Source organism: Coffea eugenioides, chromosome 1 (genome assembly GCF_003713205.1).
Source record: "Coffea eugenioides isolate CCC68of chromosome 1, Ceug_1.0, whole genome shotgun sequence".
In the NCBI taxonomy this organism is placed as follows: domain Eukaryota; kingdom Viridiplantae; phylum Streptophyta; class Magnoliopsida; order Gentianales; family Rubiaceae; genus Coffea; species Coffea eugenioides.
This window is the reverse complement of record NC_040035.1, coordinates 6892645-6912962: the sequence shown is the minus strand read 5'-3', so window position 1 is coordinate 6912962 and position 20318 is coordinate 6892645. Positions and strand designations below refer to the sequence as shown.

The following is a 20318-nucleotide window of genomic DNA, read 5'->3' as shown; positions in this document are numbered from 1 at the left end:
TGACTCCACGGATGGACGTGAAATCAACGGTCAGATGAACAGTGTTCTCATTAAATGAGGAGAGAGGCTGTGCCCTCGAGAATCCCAAAGGTTCTGTCCTTTCATCTTCTCCCTGTTAGCCTATAAATAGGAGTCCCCTTTTACCGTTTTACTCTTTACCAGAAATCAAGAATCACCCCAGAGCTCTGTTTCCTCGTCTTTTCACTTCGGCAATCTCTTAAACCACATCCTGAGTAAGTTCACTTCTTCCTCTTCATTTCTCCCTCTTTAGCAATGGTTAGGACAGCCCGTACTCATAGAGAGACGGTGAGGCTCGACTTCACCGAAGCAGAGAGGCCTGAGCCTTCCGAAGAGAGAACGGTTTCTGAGGCCGGGGAAGGGGGGGCCGAAGCGTCTCATCAGGTTGGGACACCCCAGGAGGAAAGCGAGGGAACCGAAGTCGAAGCGGAGGTCCTCTTCAACGATGACCTCGGCGACGAAGTTCCTATGAACGTGAGAGTGCAAGAACCTACCACCCCTCCGAACTTGTCGGCAATTGACTACGGCATTGTTCCTCAGTTCGGCAGTGTGATGACTCAAGCTATGATTGCCGAAGTGGTCCGTCAGTATCCCTGGAGGAGGGACTACAGCATTTACACCCCTCAGCCGAACCAGTCAGCCGAGCTCCCTCCCCGAGGTAGAGTGGCCATATACCTCGACCAGTTGGAGGCCGGGCTAAGAATACCGACCACAAGGTTTCTCCGGGACTGTCTGAGATATTGGGGAGTGAGAATCACTCAGCTCACCCCTAATACGATCCGGGTCCTGGTCGGCTTCCAGGTGTTGTGCCGACATCAGGAGATAACTCCCACAGTCAATCTCTTCCGTCGCTGCTACTCACTCAAGAATAGTGGGACTGAAAAGGGATGGTACTACTTCGAGAACAAGGTCCCGAAGTTAGTGGTTGATGCACCCTCTTCCATCAAGGAGTGGAAGAGGAACTTCATTTTTGTCCCGGCTGGTGACTTCCCCAGAGGGTTCTGGTGGAGGCCCCCTACCCCGATCAAAGAGACCTCTCCGGGTAAATTGGAAGAGGGCAACTTCAGAAAGCTGACGGGGTCGGGCCTTTGGATCAACTGCTGGGATTTTCCCGAGGCAGTTCTTGTTGACGGCGGTATCAGCCGAGCTCTCATCAGTCCGGATCGTACGCCTTTCTATTCTAATAGGCTTGAAAAACATTGTACTTCCTTACTCCTTACTTCGTTTATTTTTCCTTGATTCTAACTAACTCTCCCTCTATACTTTGCAGTGACGAAGGTTTCAGACCTGATCAATGCGGGGCCTTCTGGGGTAAACAAGAGGCCGTCCAAGGGCAAGGACACGGCCGAACCGTCCACTCGGCCGAAGAAGAAGTCGACCCCGGCCCAAACTACCACGGGCACGACGAGCCGAAGGTATCCCATGATAATCATCGGGGAGGGCTCTCGCACCTCTGCAATTCCGGCCGGAGTGGGCCGTGCTTCGGCCATTCCAGTTGGAGTGCCCATCAGAGGGATAACTATAGCTTCTCCACCTCGGGGCAGAGGGACAACGGCATTTCCCTTAGTTCCAGTGACGGGGTCCTCTCTTTTCAATCTTCACAACGTGCCTTCACAAGAGGCCGGGGAGGACAAGAGGCACTCCGCCGCTCAATGGTGTCCGGAGTGGGAGCTCAACGTGAACGACCGCTGCAAGAATCCGTTGGTCGCTCAGGAGCTTCTAGTCCATTCAGTTCTGCCCAGGGATAATACCTATGCCAGGAAACTCACTCCAGGCGAACTGATGCAAAGTGCCTCCGTCTCCTGGGCTTCCACCACGGCTTTCCTCGCCGAACTGACTCAACGCTACACTAAGCTGATCGAGAACTATCAGCCTTCGTCTGAGCTGGAGAAGAAGGTGGCCGAGCTGGAGGAGAAACTGAAAGCCACCGAGCAGGAACGTGATAAGGCCGAGGCAGCCCGAGAACAGGCCGAAACTACCAAGAACTCCTTAATGACTGCCCTTGCCGAAGAAAAAGATAGACGGGCTCAGGAGGAAGAATCGACCAAGGCGGCCATTGAAGAGGCGGGGACTTCGGCTCTGGAGGCCTTCCGGAAATCGGAGGGTTTCCTCAAGGATCTTGAAGAGCTAACCCTGCCGAGCTTCATGTTCGGATACACCTCGGCCGTTCATGAAGCGGCTCCCTTCCTCAGTCCGGAACAGCTAGAGTCCCTTCACGACAAGGACAATTTTAACGAGGATGCCAAGGAACTATTCGACCGCATGGCGGAAGGCATCCGGACTGGAAGAGATCTGGCCGAGGTGAAAGAGGAGTCAACAAATGGCTAGCCGAGTTTGATCTGGACGGGGCCGAACTCCAAGGCGACGACGTCGGCAGTGATGGCGGAGATGACGACGGCGCTGATGGCGGAGGCGGCGAGGCTGAGGCAACTGGGGACAACCAGGAAGCCGGGGCAGGGGGTGCGTAGGCTTAGGCTTATTTTTGTTAAGTCACCGAGGTAACGGGTTCGTACCCGACCTCGGTACTATGTAACTTGTTTCATTAATACAATGACTTTAAATTTTCACTTTCCTTTTGCTCAGTCTCAGCTAATATACACGTTCTGTCCCCTTATTTTTTCACTTAGGATAGCATGAAATAATTCCAAGGAAGAAATAACAGATGAGTTGAATAAATAGTAGAGTACATACCCTTCAGGGGTGATACAATCTGAGGTTCTCAGCGTGCCAAGTTCGGGGCACCCGAGAACCATCTCGGTAGGCTAATTTACAATATCCATTTTGGCTGGACTCGACAACACGGTAGGGTCCCTCCCACTTAGGACTGAGTTTTTCATGAGGTTCAGCTCGGCTAACCGAATTCTTCCGGAGCACTAGGTCTCCCGGACTGAACTGTAGGTGTTTTACACAGGCATTATAATAACCAGCTAGGATATTTTTGTAAATAGCGACTTTGGCTGCCGCCATGTCACACTTTTCTTCGGCAAGGTCGAGGTCAATCCGCCGCTCTTCTTCATTGGCTTCGGCTGCATACGCAGTCATTCTTGGGCTCGGCGTGATGAACTCGGCTGGGACGACCGCTTCGGACCCATAGGTTAAAGAGAACGGGGTCTCTTGGGTTGCCGACCTCGGGGTGGTCCTGTAAGACCACAACACACTTGGAAGCTCCTCCATCCAGGACGATCCGGCTCGATGTAACCTAGTTTTGAGGCCATGGAGGAGAGTGCGGTTGAAATTTTTGGCCTGTCCATTGGCCTGGGGGTGTCCAACCGAGGTGAAATGTTGTTTGATTCCAAGGTTTTCACACCACGCCTTGAAGGGATTATCAGCGAACTATTTGCCGTTATCCGAGATGACCACCCGAGGCAGGCCGAAGCGACAAACCACGTTTTTTCAGAAAAATTTCTGAACAGCTGCCCCAGTGATACTCTTCAGGGGCCCGGTTTCTACCCATTTGGTGAAGTAATCCACCGCCACTACCACATAAGCATAATTACCAGGGGCTCTGGGGAATGGGCCGATTATATCAGTCCCCCATTGTTCAAACGGCCATGGCGAGGTGATGGGGATCATGAGGTTGGTCGACTGGTGATGCTCAGGGGCGTGGTGCTGGCAAGAAGGACAACTAAGAACCATGATCTGGGCATCTACCCTCATGGTGGGCCAGAAATACCCAAGCAACAACGCCTTTTTGACGAGCATTCGGTAGCCGACGTGAGCTCCGCAGAGTCCTTCATGTATGTCCTGGAGGATCCGTTCACCCTCCTCTGGTGTGATACATCGTAGCCACGGGCCGAGGTAGGATCTTTTGTACAAGAGATCTTGTCGAAGGACATACCGAGCTGCTTTACGCTGGAGTTTCCTCGACTCAGCTCGGTTATCAGGGAGTTCCCCCGACTAAGAAATCGGACCAAGGGGCCCATCCAGGTGTCCCCGGGGTAGACTGGGCATACTAATTCCTCTATGTATCCCGGCTCGGCTAAAACTTCCACAAGTACCGACCTGTTCAAGTTAGAGAACGAGGTGGAGGCGAGTCGAGAGAGGGCGTCAGCTCGTTTGTTCTGAGATCGTGGTATCCTCTGGATTTCAAAAGATTCGAAGTGTGTGATCAATTGGTGGACTTTGGAGAGGTAGCTATGCATGACCTCCTCTCTGGCCTCATATTCACCCAATATCTGGCACACTACGAGTTGGGAGTCACTGTAAACCAAGATGTGCCCGGCGCCGAGCTTGGGGGCAAGCTGGAGTCCGGCAATAACTGCCTCGTATTCGGCTTCGTTATTTGAAGTAGCGAAATCAAACCTCAAGGCGTATGAGCATATTTCTCCTTGGGGGTCTTCGAGGAGCAAGCCGGCTCCACTACCCTCACTATTGGATGAGCCATCCACATGCAAGGTCCATCGCTGGGGCTCGGCGGTGGACGAGGTGGCAGCCTGGGTAGTAGCCGGGATGGTCTCATTCACTTCCTCAAAAGTAAGCTCGGCCAGGAAATCCGCGAGAGCCTGGGCTTTAATTGCCGTGCGGGGCTCATAAGATAAGTCGTATTCTCCCAGCTCGATGGCCCACTTGGTGAGGCGTCCAGAGGCCTCCGGTCGCGACAGGACATGCCGAAGTGGTTGATCTGTCCTCAGACAGATGTGATGGGCCAAGAAGTAGGGCTTAAGCCTACGAGCTGCATGAATTAAGGCCAGCACAAGTTTCTCCGCCTGAGTGTACCTGGTCTCCGGACCTCGGAGAACTCGGCTGACATAATAAACAGGTGTTTGGACACCTTCCTCCCTTATCAGTACGGCACTCACAGCTTCAGCTGCAGCGGACAAGTACAAGCATAACTTGTCCCCTGGGCGAGGTGAGGTGAGTGTTGGGAGGTGGTTGAGGTAATCCTTTAACTGCTCAAACGCCTGTTGACACTCTTCCGTCCAGGAAAATTTGTCAGCTTTCTTGAGGACTTTGAAGAATGGCAGTGCCTTGGAGGCTGACTGCGATAAGAACCGGTTCAGGGCGGCCAACCGCCCCGTCAGTCTCTGGACATCGCGGACACACCGTGGTGAGGACATTTCTTGGATGGCCCTCACCTTGTCCGGATTTGCTTCAATACCCCGTCTGGAAACTAGGTAGCCTAGGAACTTTCCCGAAGTGACCCCGAAAACACATTTCTTGGGGTTCAACATCATTCGTGTCTCCCGAAAGACTTCCAGGACTTCTTTCAGGTCGGCAAGAAATGCTAAAGTCGTCTGGCTTTTAAGAAGGATATCATCCACATAGGCCTCGATAGTCCGGCCGATCTGAGATTTAAAAGCTTGGTTAACCAAGCGTTGATACGTGGCCCCGGCGTTCTTCAACCCGAAAGGCATGGTGATGTAACAATATGTGCCTTTGTCAGTGTAGAAGGCAGTTTTCTCCTGATCCTCCGGACTCATTCCAATCTGGTGATATCCTTTGAAGGCATCAAAAAAGCAGAGGATTTCATAACCCATCGCCGAGTCCACCAAGGTGTCGACCTTGGGGAAGGGGTAGCAATCCTTGGGACAAGCCTTATTGAGGTCGGTGAAGTCGACGCACATTCTCTAGGCCCCGATGTCCTTCTTTACCATGACCGGGTTGGACAACCAGGTTGGATATTGGATCTCCCGGATGATCTTCGCGGGGAGGAGCTTGTCTACCTCCTCGCCCACAGCTCGGCTGCGATCAGAGCCGAGGTGCCTTCTTTTTTGTTTGACCGGGCGGACTTGGGGATCGACGTTCAACTCATGTATCATGAGGTGATGCGGAACTCCTTGAACCTCCTCCGCGGCCCAAGCGAAGACGTCCCGGTACTCTCTGAGGAGGTCTACCATGCCTCTTTTAACAGGACCGGGCAGTCGGGTACCAACGCGAACTATCTGATCAGGCTTCGTGGGGTCCAGAGGGAATTCTTCCACCTCATCCCCAGTCTCCAGCCTCGGGATCTTCTCAGCTCGTTGAAGATCAATGCTATCTATTGTGAGGATATTTGACCTCTTCTCGGGCCGTGCCCCGGAGGTTGATGGGGAGGCTGCTTGTAGAGTGGCGAGGTAGCATTCTCGGGCAGCGCAGACGTCGCTGCTGACCTCGGCCACTCCCGCAGGAGTAGGAAACTTGAAGCTTAAGTGGTAAGTGGAGTACACTGCCCGTAAGGCGTTAAGTGTAGGTCGGCCGAGTAGTAAGTTGTATGGGGAGTCAGCCTTGACTACTGCGAAGTTGACGGGGATGGTTCTGCAGCGGGGGTGACGCCCTACAGTTACTGTCAAAGTCACCATCCCTTCGGGGTGCACGATGTGTCCCCCGAACCCGACAAGAGGGGTTCTTACCGGGGTCATGCTCTCCCTGGCCAGCTTAAGACTCTCAAAGGTACGGAAGTACATGACGTCAATTGAGCTCTCCGGGTCAATGTAGACCTTTTTCACGATGTAGTTATTGGTGAGGATTTCAATCACCAAGGCTTCATGACTGCTGGAGGCAGCCTGGACGGGATCACTAGGCCCGTAGGTGATCACCTCGGATAGGCGAGAACTTGTCTCGGCCTTATCCGGGTTGGTTTGCCTGTAGGTCCTCTTCCGGGAGTTTTGACTGTCTCCTCCCGCCGGATCTCGGCAATTGTATTGATGACCCCGGCTATGTTGGATCCATACCCTAACCCGTGACCTGAGGATCCGTCTCGGGGAGGCATTTTTGTCTCCCTAGGATCCTCCGGGGGCCTACAACTGCTTCTTGATGTTTGCCTTTCGTCTCGGCGTTGATCACCCCGGTGGTCACGTCGAGGTTCATTACGAGGTTGGCCGCCACCTCGGCGGACGAACTGCTTCAGGTGTCCCTGTCTGATGAGGTTCTCGATTTCCCTTTTGAGGTCGTTGCAGTCCTCGGTTTCGTGGCCGGTGTCCCGGTGATACAGGCAATAGAGGTTCGGATTCCTCTTATCCCTGCTGCTAAACATCTTGGGAGGGGCCTTCCCAAGGTTGTTCTGCTCCATCACAGACAACACCCGGGACCGGGTGGTGTTCAGGGGGGTTAACTCGGACTCAGGGATGGGTGGCTTCCCCTTGGAAATCCTGTCGAAAACGCTACGGCGGTCTCGGCTGGGACTTTGGAAGGCACTCCCTGAGCCCACTTCATTTCGGCCAAAATCTTTCCCCTTCCTTGGGTCTATCTTCGGGCGAGCGGCTTGGACCTCCTTCTTCATGCGGTTGAGGTCTTCAGCCTGGATGCCCTTCTCGACCTTCAACCACAATTCGTGGAGTGAACGGGGATACTTCTTGTGGATCCCCGTGTTGAATACCCCGGCAACGAGCCCATGGGTGAAAGCGGCAATGGTGACCTGCTCATTAGGGTTAGGTATCTGCACGCTTTCTTCGTGGAACCTCTGGACATACGACCGAAGTGATTCCCCCGGGTTCTGCTGCATATTCAACAGATAAGCCGAGGTCCGGGTCGTCGGTCGGGAGGAGACAAAACGGTGAAGAAATTTCTCCACTAGTTCCCCCAGGGTTGAAATGCTCCTAGGTTCTAGACCCCAGAACCATTTTCGAGCTGTTCCCTGGAGGAATACCGGAAAAGCCCGGCATATGACGGGATCAGGGATGCAATATAGGCGGAAGGCCGAGATGAAGGCATGAATGTGGTCTTCCGGATCACCTCGGCCGTCATAAGACGGTGTCGAGGGAAGCTTGAAGTTGGGAGGAAGTCTCTCCTCGTTGATGTCATCGGTGAAGGGTGGAGCCCTCTGGTAATCCACCCCGGCTCTCTCCATGGGCCGAGGTTCCTCAGGTCGTCGGCCCAAGAACCCTCTTGATAAAGACCTGGTCAGGGAAGCTACCTTAGAGGTGGCCTTGGAGAATGCTTTCCTGCTCCTAGAACGCGTAGGCTTCATTCTCTGATGTCTTCGCGTTCCCACAGACGGCGCCAATTGAAGAGGAGAATTCTGACCGGCTAGAGTGAGCTGAAAGCTGGGGGTGTTGCAGCTGGAGAGGTCACAGCGGTCTCGGTCACCTGCTTAAGATACAGGAGGGGCTGAATCCCCCGGTAGAACTCCGAAACTTAAGTCAGTTCGGAATTGGAAAATAATTTAATGGAGAGAATCAATGCGGGTTTTACCAAGAAATTCGTCCCCCTTCTCAGTAGAAGTTTTGAGTATTTATAGAGGATGGACAGGAGAGGACTGCTTGCACAGGTCCCTAAAGATCTGGCAGGGTCAGCGTATCAAGGTGACTTGATGGGCTCTGCGGAAAGGTGCGCCGGAACAGTCATGTGTCAGGCGGCGCATGTCAGAGCAGCTTTATCAGAAGTGTCAGAGATCACGTTCCACAACTCCGGTTGCCAGGGCATTATACTTCACTTCGGCTTAATGAGGGAAAGCCTTGGCCGAGGCAGTAAGGCCGAAGTCAATTCCCGATGGTGAGAGGCCGAAGCGGTCGGAACCGAAGAGACACAGGGCGGAACCCCAGCTCTGGCCGAGCTGGAAATACCCTCCTCATTGAGCAATGATGAAACAGCAGCCCAGTGCGAATGGATCAAGAGGGTAAGTATTGTTAAGGATGTGGCAAATGCATTATCTTACATGCACCAGAATTGTTCGCCTTCCATAATCCATCGAGATATATCTAGCAAAAATATTTTGTTAGACTCTGAGTATCAAGCCCATATTTCTGATTTTGGTACTGCAAGAATCTTGATGCCTGATTCATCTCATTGGACTTCATTTGCTGGAACTTATGGATATGCTGCTCCAGGTATGCTCTTCTTTGCTCAAACAAATCCAATTTTCGCTTTACCTTCTCTTTTTCAACTAATCCATAATTACATAATGCTAGCATGAGCAAAGCAATTTATGCTTTTGGATTATGATTCAATACTCTAAAGGGATTCATTTGCACCATAGTCTAAAGTGATTATTTTTTTGTGAATTGCAAAACTTGCTTTTACCATGGAAGTAAATGAAAAATGTGATGTTTATAGTTTTGGAGTATTAGCTTTAGAAGTGATCATGGGTAAGCATCCAGCTGATTTCATATTGTCCACATTGTCGGCATCATCATCCACTTCAACAGCATATGATATACTGTTGAAAGACATTGTGGATCCTCGACTTTCAGCTCCAAGTAAGCAAGAGTCAAAACAAGTGACCTTGGTGGCAAAGCTAGCATTATCATGTATAGAACCCAATCCTCTGCTGAGGCCAACAATGAAGCAAGTGTGTGTCCAACTGTTAAAGGAAATACCATCTCAATTCAACGTATTCCCAATAGTTACAATTGGACAACTTCTGGACCTGCAAATGACAAATGTTTGAACTTCTCTGTGTAAGTATCTTTCCTTCCTCTATCCAAAATTGTCAAATTTTGTTGTCTGCAACTCTAAATTTGGGGAAAATTTTGCAATGATCCCTTGTAAGAAAAAATAGCAATATAAGTGTCAAAGCATGCAGGGGTGAAGTTCTAGTTTGAGCTGGGCGGGGATATGTTGACTCCAAGCATTGCAATTGTACCCCCTGACTTATGAAAAATTATAGATTAACTTTAAAAAGGTCTATATTTTTTATTATTGTCTCGCTCTTGCCCCCTGAATTTTCATAATATTCAATCTATCTCCACAATTGCCCCTCCAAAAGCATTGAATTTTCAAATTGCCCTCACCAATTCTACAATGGAACTTTAAAATAACACATATTATATGATGTTGTTCTTATTTCTTTTTATAAATCTTTTTTATTGTGTAAATTTTGTTTGATTAACATTGAACTTCTCTCATATGGTTAGTCACATGAATTGCTTGCAAACCCAATATTCATTCGATAGTTTTAATGTATTCCATTATTGGCTTATTAGAATGTACATATTGTCGTCTTATGGGTAATATTACCAATTGGGCAATTCTATACAATTAGATGAACGAATAAATACAGGACACAGTAAATCACAAGTGTAGACAATTTTTTATTTTATTTTTCAAATATTGAGTTGGTGCATGTCTATTAATTTATAGCGAACAATTAGTTGTACGAAAAGTCTACAAACTGAACATAAGAAGCGTGATGTAAAATTATTACACCCTTTGAGTAAAAGGCCCTAAGTCCAGTATTGAGTCAGAGCGTTCCTTAGAATGAATTTCATGTTCAAAACTTGATACCAAGATTTATGCATTCCTAAATTGCAATTCTTCTAATATTGGATCTAATACTTTAAAAAGCTTGAGCCAGGTTGTGGCAGTGGAGCACAAAAGAAAGCATCTGGACAACCTTGCCTCAAAGTAGAAAAGTTGAGAAGTGTTTTGTGCTTCAGGAAGGGAATAATGCAGAAGATGTGACATAGCTAAGCATGCTTGTATAAAGACATTGGATGTTCGATCCATAAAACCAAATTGTCTTGTATTTTCACTAGCTTGGGACAAAAATCATAAAGGATTAATATTTGGTGGCATTTGCATAAATTTCTCGTTAAGAAAAATTTTTCTGTTGTGTGCCTCAGAAAAGCAAATATGGCAATGATCATAATAATGCTATTGCAACACGTGTATAGTCTTTAGATTGTGCATTGGCCTGGAATGTATGTATATAGTCTTTTAGCTTTCAACTAGATTTCTTAATACTTAAACTCATCATTCTCACATCTTAGTCGGTGAACGCAGAAGAAACTCCACCAACCAAAAGTAGGACAAATCTCTAGTTTTTTTTTCGTATAAGTACTAAGTACTGAAAGTACAAGGTTCATAATGGGAAGAAGCAGCAACCATAGGCGTATGACTTTTTTTTTTTAATGAATCCGATCTTTATTAGCAATGAAACGAGAAGTTACACTGACCGTGTGACCTGACCTAACCTGAAACAGTACATAATCTCACATACGGATTGGACAACTTATCTAACTGCAAAAGTGACCGAACTCTAGAAGAGAGATCTACAGCACTTGAGAATCAGACATCCGAGCGTAGGTTCAAGGAGGCCAAAGCATCTGCAACCGCATTTGCTTCTCTGAACGTGTGAACCAAAGACACTCCTAAATTCGCCACCAAGAATTGAATATGCCTAATAATGTTGCATAATGGCCAGCGAGATGGCATCTTGGAGGACACGACACTCACTAAAGTACTAGAATCCACTTCCGCTACGAATCCCGAGAGATTGTTGTCCTGGCAAGAATGTAGGCCCTCCAGCAATGCCAATGCTTCTGCAGAGAGAACGTCTTGATCTCCAAATTCTTTATAAAAGGCAAACACTAAATCACCCTCAGCCGAACGCACCACCCCTCCACCACTAGCACGCCCGCTTACGACACTTGCATCAGTATTGAGTTTCACAGATGCTTTCTTAAAAAAGATTTGAAACTTCTTAATTATTTGTAATTATTGAATACCAAGCCCAAATGCAGCCTAGTTTGTGAGGACTCGAAAATTATTTTAGATTTTCTCTTATTTTTGAAAAAAGTTAATTTATCTTTTCTTTTATTTTACTTTACTTGCCTATTTACTAGTCTTAATTTTATGGTGATTTTAAAGGTTAAGTTACGATTTTTCTCTTTTTCCTTTTATAAGTTGGTGCATGTTAAGTTTCGTAGAGTATTATAAGTAGTTTGGCCGATTAGTGAGGTGTGCGCATTATATTTGATGGACGAGAACAGGTGTTGTGTTAGAGAAATTATGTGATTAGAAGTATTAGGACTAAATTAGAGGAACACAAGATGGATTGATTATTAAAAATACAAGAGAGACAAAGAGATAGGAATGAAACCATAAGCCACCACTTGTCAACCGTCAAGCCAATATTTGACCAAGACTATTTTTAGTCTTTATCTTGCAAAATTAAACCAAAAACCACTCATTTCTTTCTTGCTATGGCAAAACCTAAGAGAGAGAGAGAGAAGAGAGAAAAACTTGATTTCCTTGCTTGATTTGTGAAAAAATCCAAAGACAAACCCTAATCCACTCCGATAAACCTTGAGATAAGGTTGGAGGTGAGCCTTTAGTGGAGTTATTTGAGGAAGAAAACTCTTGAATTGCTTGTCATCTTGGGGTTTTGAGGTAAATTTTCTAGATAACATCTTTTTTGACTTGTTTCTTGAGATTTATGCAAGATATGTTATGATTGAACCTAAATGAAACATGTTTATGGTAATTTCATAGTTTTGCTAGGGTTTGGTGAAGTTGTTGCTTGGGTTTGGTCAATTTCCAGCTTTGATGTGAGGTTTTCTAACTTTGAGATGAATTTCTAGCTTTCATAAGAGATGGTCTAACTTTGATATGAAATTTTAAACCTTGATATGTGATTTTTAGTCTTGGTATGCAATTTCCAGTTTTAAGAGGCAAAATTCCAGTCTTGATGTAGTTACTTGAAACTTCATATATATATGGAGTTGTGATGGATTTTCTTTCCAAGAACATATGTCATAAGTCTCATGACATGTTAGTTATAAGATATAGTGCATTTTCCATGGAATTAAGAAAGAAAGTTGGAAGCTTTAATGGAGATCTCGCTGGAAAATTTTTGTTATGGCTGGCCGAGAGGGAGAGAGAGAGTTTCAGGTTTTCTTTTCAGAAATTTTGTGGTGATTTTGATATATTCTTGTTCAACATACTTTATAAGACCTTAACCTTTACACGTATGTTGGATTTGAGCCAAAACAAAGAGGTTTAAGAGGGGGAAAACTTAGTTTTCCGAACTGTTTGTTTCCTGGAAATTTTCCAGCTTTGAATCAAAAGAGTTTTGACCAGTTTCTTCAAAAATCTTAGTTATAATCGAGATATTATTGCTCCATACAGCATTTGAATTGTTAATCTAGCATATATGTAGTTTTTCTCCTAATTTGAACTTGATTTGAGCTTGACTTTTAGTGCTTGAAACCTTAATTTGGTGAGATTTTGGATGCTTAAATTGCTCTCTTCACTTTTAGAATACTTGTGCTGGGCTTTTATCTTAAAGTCTTGAGTTTAAAGTGAAAAGCATATGGAATTCCTTGGAATACTAGACATATATGTTTTGACTAGTTGAATCTACTAAGTTTAATTGATTGTGATTGTGAATCTTGTCTCAGGGTTTGGTAGCAATCAAGGTTATCATCTAGAGTGTTGACGTTTAATCTACTGATATCGGTGAGTGTTCCTTGTATATTTGTGCAATAAGTGACTATGATGAATAGTTGTTAATGCTTTCCAATAATTGTTAAATGGATTATTAATGGGCGAGTATGTACTTTATCGCACTCGACCTAAATGAATGTGAATTTTCAATGATCAAATAATTGAATGTTACTTGTGCATGAATATAAGCCATGTGTACTTTATCGCATTGGCTGAATTAGGCCCTTGCCCTTCATCGCTAGTTTATTCGAGTCAGAAGCAGATTCGGTCGAGTAAAATTTGATGGCTGTCAAACTACCAAAAATAAAATTTATACCAAAACCAACTCCCAAAACTAAACGAGTATAGTGGTGAGTATGGTCGTTTCCTCAGGAAACTGGTAGATTTATCACACACAGAGAATTTGAGGGGTTTTAGAAAGGAAGACAAAAAGAACAAATTAAAGATGTAAGAATACTGAATTTCCAATCACAAGAAAGTGCAGTGGCTAAAGAATATAATAAACAATTAATTGACACAACCTAGTCAAGGAGATAATCTCGGCACCGGTTCACACAATTGATCATAGATACCTGAATTAATTCACATATTTGCAAATAAATTGGTTAAAGCAATTCAACAACCGCTAAACTACCAATCTCTCCTTAATTATATGGTGGTCCAGAGACGCTCTTAAACTACTCTCTTGTAAAATAGATAACCCCAGAGACGCTCGAAGGATTTAATCTATTCACAGCTTTAGGAATTAGAGAGACCCAATTCTAGTTAACAAACATACATGTGGGTTCATTTAAACTAGATTAACTATTCTCACGACACAGATTAGATTACTTGTGAGGCAATGAAATTGTGCCGTTTACCACTAATTTTAAGACAATCAAGTGATACGCACCCCTGTCTTAATTAGCAGTATACTGTTCAGACAATTGAACAACTGGCCACATTAATCCAATAAATTCAAACAATAATAACCTATTGGAACAAAGAATAATTAAATACCCACGAATGCAGAATTTAGAATAGAGCAGAACAATTGAAAAGATCTCACAATTATCCATGCACCGGGCCTTGATTATTCCTCAACTAGATAAAGGCGTTTAGCCTTGCCACATAACGACGAAGCAATTGAAAGCTTTCATGGACTTTTGTCGATTGAAAAGAGATAAAGAGCGGCACAACCGCGAGTCTAAAACTGACGTTGGGAACGAAAAGAAAACAAAGATAAAAAGGTCCGAGATTCAGAAGATAAAAACTCCTAGTCTATTGTTGTCCCCTTTTATAGTGTTTGCACCGCCAATGTCTTTACCAACCAAGAGTTTGTTTCTATAAAGGATAGCTTCCTTATTTTCCTCCTTGAGTTGTTGCCAAAAGTATTCTTTGAAGATGTTTCCTAATCCCACGTAGCTTCAAAACCCGTCTCCCAAGAATAGCGGCAGCTTCCAGGGATAAGTTTCACGGTCCGTCTTTTGAACGTAACTCTACGGTCTCTGACGTGGGCACGCTCAGGAATGAATAGTCTTCTGGAATTTTGCCTCTTTTTGTCACTTTTGACATCGGTTGCCTGCAAATAACACAAATACCAACTATGAGCAGAAACCCATTACTCTGCACAATAATTGGCCAAAATCATGACCAAACACCAACGAATAAAACACACAATTATCTCAGTATCAAGGTTGGTGACCCTGGACCACTGTTTTGGTATACTCAAGTATGACCATGAAGTCAGGTCGAGCACTGGCCAATGAATGAAATGATTGACTGAATGAAATGATCACTGTTGAAATTTTATTTTCAAATATTTTCAAATGTCGGAGGTATAAAGAAGAAATGGAAGGAGGCTGAATGACTGAATGATTGAATGAATGAATGGCTCTAAATGAGCACGTATCTTTTTTATTGAATGTGCTATTGTTACTTGAATGCTCTAGATGTTCCCCTTGATTAGTTGTTGTTAAATGTGCTTGATTGCTTGTTTGGGAACCTCACTAGGCTTTTAGCTCATTCCTTTAGTTTGTTTTCCCTGCAAGAGTGGAGATCCGAAACAATTAAACATGAACTAGTATGTATAACCCTCTTGTACTTGTACCTTTGGTAGATAGAATGTATTTTGGATATTTGATGTTGTATCTTACTTTTTACTTTAGGTTTGTAATTAAGTTTAAGTTATTGGTTGAATTGTAGAACTTCAGTGCTCATATGGAGGTTTGAACGGTTTTTTGAGAATTGATTGTAGTGAATATAGTGAGTCTTGGCGAGAACTAGGCAAACGGTCTGCCAAACTCTTAGGTACGCCTTAGGGGGAGGTGGGGTCATCACATAATTGCTAAAATAAGATTCTTCATTTGTATTGAGAGGTCACAACTTTGGCTCTCCAAGGAGTAAATGGGGAGCCACTATTAAACCTCTTTAAAAAAAAAAGATAAATAGCAACTAACAACTAATCCATCGTTATGCATTATCTTAATCTAAAATAGAGAACCAGCCAAGATGGCCTGAGCTTAAGTCTTCTTTGACCACGTTGATACTAATTATATAGTAAAAAAAAATAGAATTTCTAAAAGGTTGTAAAGTTTTCAATTTGGTATTTTTTTAGTTAACTTTCTCCTCCTAAATCCCAAATTAAGTCGAATAGGCAGATAAGGCAAACTAAGTTGGGGTTTGTCAGGTTTTGTTTGTTACAAGATTTGGCATACACTCATACAATGTCATTACTCTACATGTGAATTTTGTTTACATATATCAAAATATTACATCAAATTTATATAAGAAATACTAGCTCTTGTATGAATAACATCAGTGCATAAATTTTACTTAAACCAACCAAAGGTCTCTACCAGCCCCAATTTGGTATATACAACTTCAAAAGCAACATATCATGACCAAATAAAATCAAACGGCGGCAAAAAGCACTAGGACAAAATGATTGACATTCTAAAGGCATTCTAAAATTTTTGCCATATAACTAAAATGTAAAAGTTTTTGGAGTTTTTGTAGAGGAATAAATTGTAACGATGTGATATATGTGAAGTGAAAACGTGATTGAACAATGTGCAAGGAAAATTTTTTCACAAAAAATAGTAATTGAAACATGCTCTTCTCCCTTGACCTTTTCAAATCTACATCTTCGAACTTGAGCGGGCATTGGCAGCTTCTTTAACTTTATAAACAATTCCAGCTTGATGCAATTATAAAGATGTCAGTTTACTTAATTTTTAAATTCACAATAATTTCTTTATTTTTAACCAATCTATAAATGAAGTGAAAAAGTTCCCCCACCCCCTCCCCCCGCTCCTTTAGTCCCATCCCTCTTCTGTTGGAAAAAATTTACAACGAAAAAAACCTATAAATGAAGTGAAATTTGCAGATTCCCAGATGACTCACACCATCTAGCATTAAAGGAAGTTGATTTTCTTTTCCTTTTTTCTTTTGTTTTGGTAGTAAGTCCAACTAAGTTGACTAAAACAACTAAAACTTGCTACTTAGGAAAAAACAAATTCCAAAACAACGTTATTCGCCTATAAGAAGGGAAAAGGATCCCAAAAAGAAATAGTAATAGTACATTATTAGGGGTACTACCGCCAAGTTGACCTGAACAAATACATTACATACAGATCCATCTTTTTTTTTTGAGGGATACATATCCATCTTTACTGGCAACTTGGAGCAGCATGTTACATATTTAAAATTGCAAGACTTATATTCCTGTGATTAGCATTTGGCAATTTGGAAAGCCAATTATTGGGAAAAAGTTCTTATTAATCACAAAGTACGTTTTCTAACCAGCTTTTCATTTTTCTATCTCACATACGTTAAATTATAAAAAATAAATGTATATATATATATACAGGTAAAAAGTAGAAAAGATATTTCAAATAACCATAAATCCAAATGAGAAATTACTTTTGTAATTGTGTTGAGAATAGCAAAAATGTAAAAACCTTAAAACTGCTGTGCTCCAGCTTGATTATGATCATATTTGGAAATTCTCAAGAATCATTGCTACCAAACAAAATCGACCTTAAATTCAAAGATGAGCATTTTTTGTACGTGATATTGTTGTATCACACATTCTAATAGATTATATTAAACAATTATGAAACCACTAATTCACGCCATTTTTTGTGTGTAAATTACTGGTAACTTCCCTATGGTTCAACACATTATCACATGACCTCTCTAACGATTAAAATATTCACATAATCCCTTGTAACTTTATGTAAAGTGGATATTTGATAGAAAAAGCAACCTAGACAAGGTTGTTAGTTGAAATATCATTATTACTCTTACTTAAGTGCCAACCCAAATGAGAGTCTAACCACTTTGTATAAAATCATGGGGAGAATCGTATAGATATATGAAAAACTATAGGAGAATTAAGTGAATTTTTATTAAGACAAAACTATAAGGAGGTTAGATGGATATTATAATTTCACCATATAAGTTTTTAGAGTGTGTGAGGATCAATTTCTATAACATGAGATACTTTATCTCCATTTTTCACTTTACATAAAACTATAGAAGGTTATGTGGATATTTTGAAATGTTAAGAAAATCATGTGCCAATATGCAAAACTATAGGGGACTATTATTTTTTTTTTGGTGTACAAAAGGAATTGAAATAATCAAGTATAAGGGAAATTTTTCACCTAACGGATCATTTTGCAGTGTTCACTCGCTAGTGTTTGTCTAAATCGCTCGGTCTTGGTTGCATAATTTTACACATAGCACTTGATTAGTAAATAGGAGATCAGAGGAACAAGAAAGGAGTATCTTAAAAACAGCACAAGCACTTATACTTTTACCTGGCTTGCTGTTCTAGATTGCGTTTAGTTAATGGCTTTTATCTATTGCAACTCCTATATTTTCATATCGTTCTGATAATTGTAATTTAAAATTAAGTTTAGGACTATCATAAATGCAAAGATTGTAAGTAGTATGAAAATAGTGAACTTATTATTTTTTTTTTCACTAATAATCTCGTTTTTTATTCAAAACAAAGTCATAAAAGTTACAAGATTTGCAGCATGGCCATGAACAAAAGACTTGACCTATCCTCACCTTTCCCCCCTTTTTCCTGAACCAGTACATGGAAACATCACTAAACACAAGCACGCCGGTGCTCAAGAAGCACGGAAGTTAGGATAGCCAAGCCTATCCAACCTAAGGTCTCCTCGAACCAAACGCGGCAATTGCACAAACGAGTTGTAGATAACAGTAGAGCCGGTATCTGTCCCAACCTTAGAAAGCCGATCTGCTGGCACATTCGCTTGGCGATAACAATGAGAGAAAGCATAAAAAGCATTCCGAAAGACAAGCAACTCGTCCAGCTCTCGCTGCAAGGCCCATGGGCATCTACCAACCCCTGTGACCATTTGGACTAAAAGAATGGAATCAGACTCCAGGTGCAAGCAACAAAAGCCTCGTGTGACACACAGCTTAATCCCAAATAACAAGGCCTTCAATTCTGAATGTAGGCTCGTCGTCTCTCCCCAATAACCCGCAAAACCAAGCCTGAAAATTCCTGCACTATCTCGCAAAATCCCACCACCTCCACTCCTCCCCGGATTTCCCAAGGAGCACCCATCGGTGTTCAGTTTTAGGAGGGTAGAAGCCGGAGGCAGCCACCTGACTAATGTGACCCTCATTTCCTTCTTCCACCCCATCAGCGAAATGTGTAGTCGATGCCATGAATAACGTCCCAACCCCATATCCTTAAAGTGCACCTGAAGAATATCACAGAGATCCGAAAGAATGAAGCCATGTACCTGTATCACTGACAACACCTTTCCTTCCCACACCGCTACGTTCCTAGCCTTCCAAAGATGCCAACAAATAAGCGAAGGCAATATCTGATACAACAATTTCATCAACTTGTTCTTAGCCGGGCGCATCCACCATTGAATGACTGCATGTTTTACCGTTGAGACATGTGCAAAGTCTCCTGCCTCGACCTGAAAAGAATTCCATACCCACCGTGGGACATCTCCAGCACAAAAGACATGATCAACTGACTCCACCGCTGGGTTGACATAGTAAGAACAACGAGATGGACTGCAGACACCCCGCCTATGCAGCGATTCCATCACAGGCAGGCGGCCCGATAACATCCTAATCATAAAAAAAGAGATTTTTACAGGCAAAGCTGACAACCAAATATTAGAGGAGAAGATGGAAATGTTGGAATCCTGTCGGACCAAATTATATGCAGATGAGAAGGAGAAGGAACCAGTAGTCTCCAAGTCCCACACCATCCTATCTGGGCGTGTAGAAAAAATATCAGGAGGGCATATTTGCATAATCCTAGAAACAATGCTATCAGGTAGCCATTGATGAAGCATCGAAATGTTCCAGCTCCCATTCAACACGAAGTCCGCTACGGCGTGATCACCAAAATTCTCAACCTGTTGACACAATGACCCTGCACCCATCCAATTCTCATGCCAAAAGTCCACCATTCCATTCTGCAACACCCACTGGATATGGGAATCTGCCAGAGCCTGGCACCTGACCAGCCTCCTCCAGGTGGGAGATTGAAAGCGCTGAAGTTTCGCTTCACACGCATGACCGCCATGGAGGTATTTAGCGTGCATAAATTCTGCCCAGAGGGATAAACATTGCCTGAGGGACCACTATAGCTTCACTGAAAATGTCTCCAACACATCCGCCAGGGACCGTACGCCGACCCCCCCTTCATCAAGCGGTTTGCACATAGTCTCCCATCTAATCCAATGGTAGCGATTACCCCCCTCAGACCTTCCCCAAAGGAAATTTACAAAAACCTTCTCAAGGGTATGAAGCACACCCTTTGGAGGATCCGTGACAGCAAGGATGTGTAGAGGCAACGACGACAAAACACTCCTGATTAAAACCAAACGCCCACCAGGCGACAATAACTTTTCCTTCCACGATAGAACCCGCTTTGCAACTGAGGGGCAGATGTCCAAGAAGTAGCTACATCTCCGTCTTCCGGAATAGAGAGTACATCCAAGATACTTAAGTGGGAGGGACTTGGCCTGAAAACCAGAAACTTGTGACACCACACGTCGACGAGCAGGGCTCAACTTATCATGAGTAACAAAGCAACTCTTCTGACAATTTACCTGCTGCCCAGACATACTACAATACATCCCCAATACCCTCATAACATGCCGCAAAGTACTCTTAACCCCGCTACAAAAAATAATTACGTCATCTGCAAAAGCTAGATGTGTAAT

General features: G+C 43.7%; 2 protein-coding genes across 2 annotated transcripts; one reads left to right on the top strand and one right to left on the bottom strand.

Annotated features, from left to right (window-relative positions):
- Positions 1-2712: 2712 nt before the first annotated feature.
- Positions 2713-3192, bottom strand: LOC113766749. Its single transcript, XM_027310907.1, has one exon. The coding sequence runs from the start codon at positions 3190-3192 to the stop codon at positions 2713-2715; it is 480 nt and encodes a 159-aa protein (XP_027166708.1).
- Positions 3193-8176: 4984 nt separating this feature from the next.
- On the top strand, positions 8177-9530 carry LOC113766732 (MDIS1-interacting receptor like kinase 2-like). Its single transcript, XM_027310892.1, has 3 exons — positions 8177-8402; positions 8529-8762; positions 8943-9530. Exons 1-3 carry the CDS (start codon positions 8177-8179, stop codon positions 9320-9322), a joined length of 840 nt encoding a protein of 279 aa, XP_027166693.1. The 3' UTR covers positions 9323-9530.
- The last annotated feature ends 10788 nt before the right edge of the window (positions 9531-20318 follow it).

Coding starts and splice junctions, on each gene's coding strand:
- LOC113766749 (XM_027310907.1), bottom strand. CDS start 3,192: ATGGAGGAGCTTCCAAGTGTGTTGTGGTCTTACAGGACCACCCCGAGG.
- LOC113766732 (XM_027310892.1), top strand. CDS start 8,177: ATGGACAGGAGAGGACTGCTTGCACAGGTCCCTAAAGATCTGGCAGGG. Junction 8,403..8,528: donor GGAAAGCCTTGGCCGAGGCA/GTAAGGCCGAAG, acceptor ATGAAACAGCAG/CCCAGTGCGAATGGATCAAG. Junction 8,763..8,942: donor TTATGGATATGCTGCTCCAG/GTATGCTCTTCT, acceptor TGTGAATTGCAA/AACTTGCTTTTACCATGGAA.